Below are 9,904 nucleotides of genomic sequence, written 5' to 3' on the forward strand. Positions count from 1 at the left end.
GCATTAAGATCTCTCAAATTCACCCCCATTGAAACTCCTTAATGGTCTCCATCACCTTGTCTTTGACAATATTCCAACATTTTTGGGAAAATGCCAAAGTGAATTTATCAAGTCCTTGAGTCGTATCCCTGCATGACACTCTATTGCCTCCCACACCTCCTCCCCAAAACCCCTCTCCAACCACACTCTTCTCCTTATCTATTAGACTAAACTGTAGCCCCCCCCCCCCCNTTTTTGGCCGCCGCTCCACTTCTTCTTTGAATATACGCTCATAAAAATCTGCAATAGCCCTACAAACAATTGTCTAGAAGACCGTCTAGTTTTAACAAGTTGAAAACAAACAACAAAAACAAGAAATTTGACTCGAGATTTGTTTTAGCAAAAGGTGGGTGAGGACTATGCGAAATTATTTTTGCTGGGAAAAACAATTGAAAGCAAGAAACATTTTACTTTTTGGAACAAACAAGGGGTAGTGCAACCAAAGGTAGTAGCAAGAAAACATGAGGAATAATACAACTTTGGATAAGTCAAAAATCCATCTCAATACTCTAAAGCTCTCTTTTGCTCATATATACTTAAGGTATAAGAGGAAATACCATTGTGTATTCATTTTGCCTATGGGAAGCCTAATGCCTACTGTTCATGCAACTTGTAAAGCTAGCACCATCTAGGTGTGATATTATAAAAGATAATTGAAGCATACCAAAAGGTAGAGCATCCTCACAAAAAGTTATGATTCTTCACTAAAGATGCTCAATCCTCTATGCTCAAAGGGATCTCATGGGTGCACTAAAATCAATGAGAGAAAAAAAGTTACTTCCTAGATGTACAAAGTCTTTCTTTATTTCTCCAAAAACCCTCCTATTTCTCTCTCCAAATGGTCCACATAACTGTTAGTGGAGCGAGATCCCATGACCTAAGAAGTCTTTTTTGCTTTATGAAAGTCCAAGTAAACATTGCCTCTTTAATTGTGCTTGACACCATCCATTGAAGGCCAAACCATCCTTAAACTTCCCACCACAAGGAGGATGCATATGGACAATGTAATAGAAGGTTACCCGCATCTTCTCCGGGTCTATTGCATATGAAGCACCAACTACCACATGTAATTATCCTCTTCTTCAAATTCTCAATTGTTTGAATCATACCCCTCACAACTACCAAGTAAAGAAACACATCTTTCTCGGTACCCTAGGAATCCATATCAAGAGATGAGGGAAGTCTTCCTTTGTTCTACTCAATAGCTTTGCATAATAGGATCTAATAGGAAAACATCATTATTAACCTCTGCCCATGTCCAAAAATAAAGGCTAAACTATGAAATATTTTGTTTGTGGAGCAACTCCATCAAACTCGAGAAATATGTGATTTCCTAGTCTTGCAAGTATCCCTCCGTTAGTTTAGTTGCAATGGTCGTAGACGCAGGAAGCAGTGCCTCTATGGCAAATTGGAAACCTAATATCCCAATGAACTTTTCCAAACTTGAAGCCTCTGTATGCATTTGATTAACATTTTCTTTTGACATGAAATTGTGTACATGCTAGGAAAAGTTATATTCAAAATGTTACTTTCACACTATATAGGTCCCAAAAGCCTACCTACTCTATCACCCACCTCAAATGATACATTTCCATTAAACTCTTCCCACTCCTTTAAAACATTCCTTCATAACCCATACCCATAGCGAAGTGAAATATTTTGGGTCCTCTATACCCATCCCAAAACCTTGTATTTCTCTACAATTACCTCTCCAAAAGGCATTCTCCTCAACTCCAANACCCCAAACTTGAAGCCTCTGTATGCATTTGATTAACATTGTCTTTTGACATGAAATTGTGTACATGCTAGGAAAAGTTATATTCAAAATGCTACTTTCACACTATATAGGTCCCAAAAGCCTACCCTACTCTATCACCCACCTCAAATGATACATTTCCATTAAACTCTTCCCACTCCTTTAAAACATTCCTCCATAACCCATACCCATAGGGAAGTGAAATATTTTGGGTCCTCTATACCCATCCCAAAACCTTGTATTTCTCTACAATTACCTCTCCAAAAGGCATTCTCCTCAACTCCAAATCTCCATGAACCCTCTCCAAATAGTGTCTTATTAAAGACCCTTTGATCTCTAATTCCAAGCCCACTACTAGCATGTTTGGTCAAGCTTCTAAAATGAACTTATTTTGAAAAGTGCTTTTAAAAAAAAACCTTTTGGTAAGAAGTAGTTTGTGTTTGGCCAATAAATTTAAAAAAACACTTTTGAACAACAATTAGTGTTTGGGCATTTGGCCAAACTTTTTAAAAGTACTTTTCAATGTATTCTTCTTTAAAATGTTTTTCAAAAAGTGCTTTTAGGCAAAAGCTACTTTTTTAGCTTCTGAAAAACTAGTGTTACTACCCCAGAAACACTCATTTTCTCTTAAAAACTTGGCCAAACACCTCACTTTTTAAAAATAAACACTTATTAGAGAAAACAAACAGTTCTGGGAAAAATAAGCTTGGCCAAACAGGCTATACAGTGCTTTGGTGTCGTGACAATATCTCAATTTACCAAATGGAACTTGCTTCGAGAGGGGTTAGTGGGATAGTAAACTAATCATATAAGGCAAGACTAGTTGCACACAAAAGAATGTGACCAAATATAGCATCCATAGAAGCCTAACTCAATGAACGGATGAGGATGAAGCTTTGGAACTCTAAGACTAGCTTAGTGGACTCATTTTGCAAACAAAAAAATGCTTAATTTTTGGGAGGAAGAGCTCAAACCCAAATATAATTTATTAAAGTTCAACTACTTTAATGAAGTCCTAGATGAAACAGATAGCAAACCAAGTCTCAACAACTAAAAGGCTAAAGGAGGCGCCAAAATAGTCCCAAAGAGTCAACAAAGAGGTTCATCAAAGGAGCAAACTTGGTGTCCAAGTCATGCACATTCAACTGTCTTCAATGATTCTCAAAAATCTCACAAGTGTGGCATCCAAGATAGTGGGAAGAGCTAGTCATCTTCAAGTCTATTATTACTCACTCTGTCCCAATTTATGTGGCACACTGTCCATTTAGTCCGTCCCAAAAAAGTATCACTTTTCTATAATTGAAAATAACTTAACTTCAAAATTTCCCTTATACCCTTAAAGATATGCTTTTTTTTGGGAAATAGGTAACTTTCTATTATATCACAAAACATATACTGAAACCAAATAAACAGATGTCTCCTTTTCCATTGTTTTCAGTCTATATTGAGTCTAAAACATCACTTACCGATACATTATCATTGGAGTATAATTGATTGCACCAAAAACATAACAATAAAATGCAGTTTAACTTGACCTTCTGGACATCATTCTCTATGCTCTCAAAATACTTAATATTGCTTTCTTTCCAAATAGTCCACCATATACTCGTAGGAATAATTCTCCATCTGTTTTTGTCCTTTGCATTCACCCCTGCTGCCTCCCAACTCTTCAAAACCTCTAAAGACCTTCCTAGGCATGGTCCACGAGATGCTTTGAGATTCAAAAAAATCCTCCATAGTTGTTGGGTATTCTTGCAGTGTAGGAACACATGGTTCACTGTCTCTAATGACTCCCCACACAGGAAACAACTACAGCATAAGGTTATCCCTCTTTTCATCAAGTTATCTCGAGACAGAGCAGCTTCTTTGGCCAATAACCATATGAAGCATGAGATTATGAGGTAATCTATTTCTCCATATTTGTTTCCATGGCCAATTGTGGGTTTGTGGATTTGTCTGATCCATCAACTTGAAGGTTAACTTTGAATTCCCCTCTACTAATTCTGTTCCACCACATAACATCTTCCCCTGTTTGTAGCCCATTAAAATCTTCCATAGTGTTGACAAATTCTGTCACTTTTGCTATTTCCCAATCATTGAATTTGTCTTTCGTAATTAAAACTCCAGCCCTGATTTGTCCACAACTCCGCTATAGCATTTTTCTGTCCCAGAACTATATTGTTTATGTTAGGAAAAAGTACTTCCAAGTTTCCCTTTTCATACCATTCATCTTTGCAGAATCTTGTCTTGCTTCCATCTACAACTTTGATATTTGCATTACTCTTAACCTCATCCCACATGTCCCTTATTGATCTCCACAAACTCACTCCATAAGGTGTAGTCACTTCTTTAGCCATCCACATATCTTCACCTTCATATTTTGCACTTATTACCCTATTCCATAGCATTTGATTATCATTGGCAAACTTCCACAACCACTTCATTCAGAGTGCTTTACTCTGCACCTTCAAGTTCTTTATCCCCATACCCCTACCTTCTTGCCAGTTATCACTACTTTCCACTTCACTAGATAGCCACAAAAATGGTCCAGAGTGTTTTAGACCACAAACTTCAATAGTCTTCCTATCTTTCTTAAGCTATGTGTCATGTCAAACGGTGCCACATAAATTGAGACGGAGGGAGTAATAAAACTAAGAGTTTCCATTTTGCACTTATGTGTGGGATTTAATATTCAACCTTCAAGAATCAACTTAAGGTGGTAAGTTAAAAATTTTCCAATCATATATTTTTTTTGAAAATGGTAACGAATTTTCCAATCATATATTACTTTTAGGTATTCAAGAAAGCGATAAGTAAGTACTTACTATTGTCTATTTGTCTTGTTATTTGGGTTTGGGATGTGGGAGAGGGGGAGCATAATTAATCTCTTTGATTTATTATCTACTAAAGGCGATTAGTTTAGGCCAATTATTGTTGTCCAAGTAATTTTTAAGATTTAGACTTGGCTTGAAGCTACTAATTAATTCTTGATCCATTCTCGAGTTCAAGAAACTTGTTTTCGAATTTATTCTATCTTTATTTTTAGTGTTTTCAGTTTCTAGTATTAAGTTCTTGATTTTCTTTATTAATTTATTGGGTCCCTAACACAATTCTTACCAAGTAAGCTTGTGTTTAGAGATGAAAGAGTTGTTTTGTTGAATCCGGCTCTCAATTCAGAACATAATAAAGAAGGCCACAATCCCACAACTCAGGCTACTTACGAAAGAACTCTTTTATGAGAGCTACTCGCCACAGATATTTCAGAGTGGTTCACTCTCATGTCCTCTAGCACAAACACGCCATTCCTATACCCAAGAAGTTTTCTTGTATTTCTAGAACCACGAGGAAAGAGTATCTCTAGTGCTTTAAATTAAAGATGTTTCAGAACACAATTTTTTCCCAGTTCAAATGTCCAATTCCAATTTTAACAATGAAATGAAGTAGAAGATCAAAATCCATAAGCTTTTCAATTTAAGATATATACGACAAACTTGCTTACGTTTCCGACATTTCAAAAAAATTAAATGTTATAAAGGACTTTTCGTGTATATGACAAACCCATAACCAGTTTATTGCATATAGAAACTACACTGATTCTTGGACTAATCACCAATTACCTGGTTCAACTTTTTTGCCAATTGAGGAACACCACAACGATCAGCAAGTTCACTATATACCTACACAAGAGAAGAGATCAAACATGAGATACTTAAATCATAGAGACTGAAATTAACTAATAACAAAAGATGGTACCAACATACAGGACGACTTCGGAAGAACTTTTCCTCAGCTATAAGTGCATCCTTAATACTCCGGTTCATCCTAATATCCTGTATAAATGATTCAGTCAAACAAATTAGACAATTATAGGCCCAGAAACCACTAATGTGTGTATTTGATGTGTGCTTATGTCCTGTAACCACCCGACTCAAGTACATATATAGACACTAGTATCTAATCACATGTATTCCATATCAATGAGTATAAACATTTTAAAATGATACAAGCAATATTAGAATATGCCCGATGAGTTCCACCAAAATTTGAAAGGAAAGATGCAAGTTTAAATTGATGAATAGTAAGAATGTGACCGTGTACTTATAGCAATTACCCCTAGGCACATACTTTTCGTATTTAAACACACCATGAGTCTGAGAAAAGTAATTTATTGATGTTCCATTCCACTATGGCACTGCCAGCTTCCTCGATTAAATAGCACTCTTTCATGTTTGGGTTCTTCACATGTATTTCTCCCTATAATCTCCATACACTTAATATCACACGCATTTGTCTTATTCACAAAAAGCTTAAGATATCAAAGGATAGCCAATAACATCAAGGAATGCAAGTAAAAGAGCAAGGGTTAAAGTTTTTTTAGCTAATTACATCTTAAACCATCAATTTATTCGTAGAGTTCATAATATTTTAAACTAAATTAATTATCAAAGACAAACTGGAAAAAGAAAATCAAAGTACTGTAAGAATATTACATTTTTGGATTTCAAAACATTTATCAAAATGTTAAGATTTACCATTTCTAAAAATCCAGCGGAAAAGCAAAGGCAAAGTAGCTCAAAAGCACAATTCAAGAATCGCAACAATTTATACTTCATTATGCCACAGGACACAAGTGTTCAAGTAGGCTATTCAATCTGATTGTACTGCGTAGTTATGGTTTTGTTCCCACAGGAAGATATATGTTTTGGTCTCTTTGATCTACTTGCACAAATCTCACACCCCAAACATGGTGTTAGCAAGTAGAGTTGTTGGTGGTAAATTCATAAATCTATCTATCACTCCCACTTTTGAATCTTCAGTGCTAAATAACAATTAACATATTGATGTTGCAGGATTCCAGAAGTCACCAAATTGAGTAGCTGCCAATTCATTATTTCTTATCTCTTGTTCAAAGGGATAGATAAATAGTATTACCTTTCCATATTCTTCATATTAATTAGAATAATAACTAAGAGTTATTAATTTATTATTATATTTTGAGTAAAAAAAGAATTGTTAATTAGTATGTGAATTCTTGAAGTAACATAAATTCAAAGGATAAAAAGGACATTGAGCTTTATATGGACACTTTGGCCAATCAACTTCTCATTTTAATCTTCCCACGTTTAGAATAGTATTGTAATAGATATAGATACAAACATGCATGTACATGACAGATTGTGAATACACACACATGTATATTAGTTTCTCGACCCGTGTGCTCCCAATCAATTTATACAAATGTTAAAATCACATAAACTTTAATAGGTGTGAGTTATAATTCAAGAATTTGAAAAATAACTGTAGCATCCAAGCTATTTTTTGCGCACCTCGACTAATTCGACAGGTACTTGCTACCTCCCACCGGCAAGATACCATGTAACTCTGTCCACCAAGGCTTCAGTGACCTTATTTTGCCTACACATAAGCTGAAATTAAAATGCCTTATATTTCTTCCCTATAGGTACAACAAAGGGCGTGCATAAGTGGGATCAAAGAGTTGGCATGGTTATTACTGCCTCCAAGGGTATGGCCTAGCCGTCAATGAATTCAGTGAAAACCTCAGTCAAGGTTCAACGAGTCACCGAATGCTTGCTTCGCTGGGAAATAGCAAATACCCAAAAGAACAATCGAGGTGTGCCCAAGGGTGTGCCCAAGCTGGTGTCTCGTCCAAACGAAAAGGTCTACAGTTTTTACCCCTACAAAAGAGCCTTATTGTTAGGCATTTTGTACATCCTTCTAAACTTCATTATCGTTCATTTCATTTGTTGCTTCGTTCTAGCACTTGTGTGTTTAACCATATTCCCCCCCCACCCCCCACCCCCAAAAAAAAAGAACCATATGCAATGTGATCTATATAATAAAGAAAAAGCAAATATAATGCTAGAAGCCAAACACCAAGTTACTACTACGTGAGAATACGACCTTAATAGTGATGAATCTTCAGACTGAAAGAAAGTATGCAATTAAAAGTATTTGACACATAATTATACTGCCGACGTTACCGAATATTGTCAATCAATATACACAATTAGCTGCAGAGGATTTTTTTTTAACTGATAGTTGCATAGGTTTTATAATCATATCAAGCCAGATCAGTTTCAAAGAAAAAAAATTATAGTATCATGTTGAAGAGATTACTAGGATGAAAGTTTTGAATCACGTGTAAAGCACCATACTTTTAAACCTAGCATCTCTTCGCCTAAAGTTTAAACTACCGTAATGCTAAGGAGACCTAGAAGGCACCAAGTAAAGATATCAGTTAAAATATCACAAGAATGAACACAAGCACTATCAAGGAAGAAACCACAGCCCTAAAGAAAAATTGCTAATGAATGAGGACAAATGAGCTAGTTAGAGAACATGGAGCGGAAATGCCACTACAAAGACGGAATAGAAACATGTCAAATGCCTGTAAAATAGAAGTTGTGAAAATAATAAGTACAAAATGGAGAAACTCCAAAACATAAACATGAAATCTCCAAGGGAGCTCAAATCAAGAAACTCTTCTAAATGGACTGCAATAAAATCACGCTAACAAGTTTAACTATTTTTCCATAATGTCAAGTTAAATATTACCTCCTGGCTACGATTCACAACGCCAATATAACCAAGACGAAGGGGTATCACTTTTCCAAGTAAAAAGTTACGAGCATCAGTGCCCCTATCCATGATGTCCAACTGAGGAAAGAAAGAAAATTCAGTCAACGAAAACTAACAATGAATACAAACACATAACACACAAAAGAAAAGAATTTTATTTTCAATCAATCTGACCTTTGTGATTACTCCAATGGTCCGATAACCTGCAAGAAGAAACCCTCGAATAAGAGAACCTCAGAGGCAACTAAAATCACCTAGAGAAATCATATAGTTGGGACATACCATCCGGGTCTGCATTTCCAGCAATCTGAAGAGCATCTGAGTTGGCTAAGTCAGCATTAGCAGGTGTTACAGCTAGTATTAAGCAGCTTGGAAGTTTAATATAAGACATTATCATAGTTCTGATTCGGGCTTCAATATCAGAAGGCTGGTCACCAACAGGGACCTTTGTTATGCCCGGCAAATCCACAAGAGTAATATCAAGAACATTTGGTGAGAAAATCTTCAAACGTATCTGCTTATCTGAAACACCCTTATTCACTCCCGCTTCCCGCTCTGTCTCCGCCTAAAGCCAATCATAAAGTAGTAGTTGGGGATGTGAAGAAATTATTTATTAACAGTAATCAGTCTCAGAAAAAAAAATGAAGAAATTACTTAAGTGCATGAGAAAACAAAAACATACATAAAACAAATTGAGATGTCTCTTTTTTAAGTGTCCCACTCATGCAATACTTGCTACTGGATGTTATGTTACCAAAACCCACTATGCAAACAGAAAAACCTAAAATGCAGATATTTCCACAGCAAACTCACATACAGTCCTTCAAAACTGACTTATGTAACCTTATCGCGTTCAACTCAATGGTGTCAGTTATAGTGATCCTGCTACTGTAAGAGTATATATAGCGAAACATGGTCAATTGAGCGAAATTTCTGAATTAGATTGTGTTACATGAGCAGATAAAATACCCTCTTTATTCTCTATCTCACGGAGATGCTACCTCCACTCTACAATTAAACGCATTGACCTACTGATTTTTGTAATTAGAGTATATCTTGTCCCCCTCAAGCAGTGTTATGAAAGGCGCTCGCCTTTCGCCTTTGGCGACAAGGCGAGGCGAGGGGTCATCGCCTTTTTCCGGCGAGGCGAGGTGACTTCAGAAAGGCGTGCCATGGCGACGGAAAGGCGTAAGATTATGTGGTGTGGCGATGCAATAGGCGTCGCCTTTTTATTTTTTTATTTTTTTTAAGGTCTGACTTAATAAATAAAAGCCAAAATTTGGGTTTTTTTTGGGTATTTTTGCAAACTTGACCTTCGCAAGACGCTCCTCCTCTTCTCCTCCTATTTAGCGATTGCTTCTCCTTCGTGGAGACTTCTTCTTCGCGAATCGCAATCGCGACTGCTGCTCCTTCTCAGGTACGAAATCTTACCTCTAGTTCTTCTCTTCTAGTTCTTATCTTCTTCTCTTCTTCTTCTCTACTCTCAAGTCTCTACTCCTTTTTTTTTTT

The 9,904-nt window shown here is 36.3% G+C and overlaps 2 protein-coding genes across 5 annotated transcripts in view; both read right to left on the reverse strand.

The window, feature by feature from the left end:
• The window catches only part of LOC125844213 (costars family protein), a 974,123-nt gene that overhangs the window by 54,457 nt on the left and 909,762 nt on the right, over nt 1-9,904 (reverse strand). The window lies entirely within an intron of this gene.
• LOC125844208 (dynamin-related protein 3A-like) overlaps nt 1-9,904 on the reverse strand; it is a 37,692-nt gene that overhangs the window by 11,264 nt on the left and 16,524 nt on the right. For both annotated transcript variants that reach the window (XM_049523474.1, XM_049523475.1), the window contains exons 2-6: nt 8,678-8,960; nt 8,570-8,598; nt 8,372-8,473; nt 5,557-5,625; nt 5,413-5,472 (exon numbers count right to left, since the gene is read on the reverse strand). In XM_049523474.1, coding sequence (XP_049379431.1) covers nt 5,413-5,472; nt 5,557-5,625; nt 8,372-8,473; nt 8,570-8,598; nt 8,678-8,960 — 543 coding nt within the window. The remainder of the gene's footprint in view (nt 1-5,412; nt 5,473-5,556; nt 5,626-8,371; nt 8,474-8,569; nt 8,599-8,677; nt 8,961-9,904) is intronic.

The sequence above is a fragment of the Solanum stenotomum genome, chromosome 11 (genome assembly GCF_019186545.1).
Source record: "Solanum stenotomum isolate F172 chromosome 11, ASM1918654v1, whole genome shotgun sequence".
In the NCBI taxonomy this organism is placed as follows: Eukaryota; Viridiplantae; Streptophyta; class Magnoliopsida; order Solanales; family Solanaceae; genus Solanum; species Solanum stenotomum.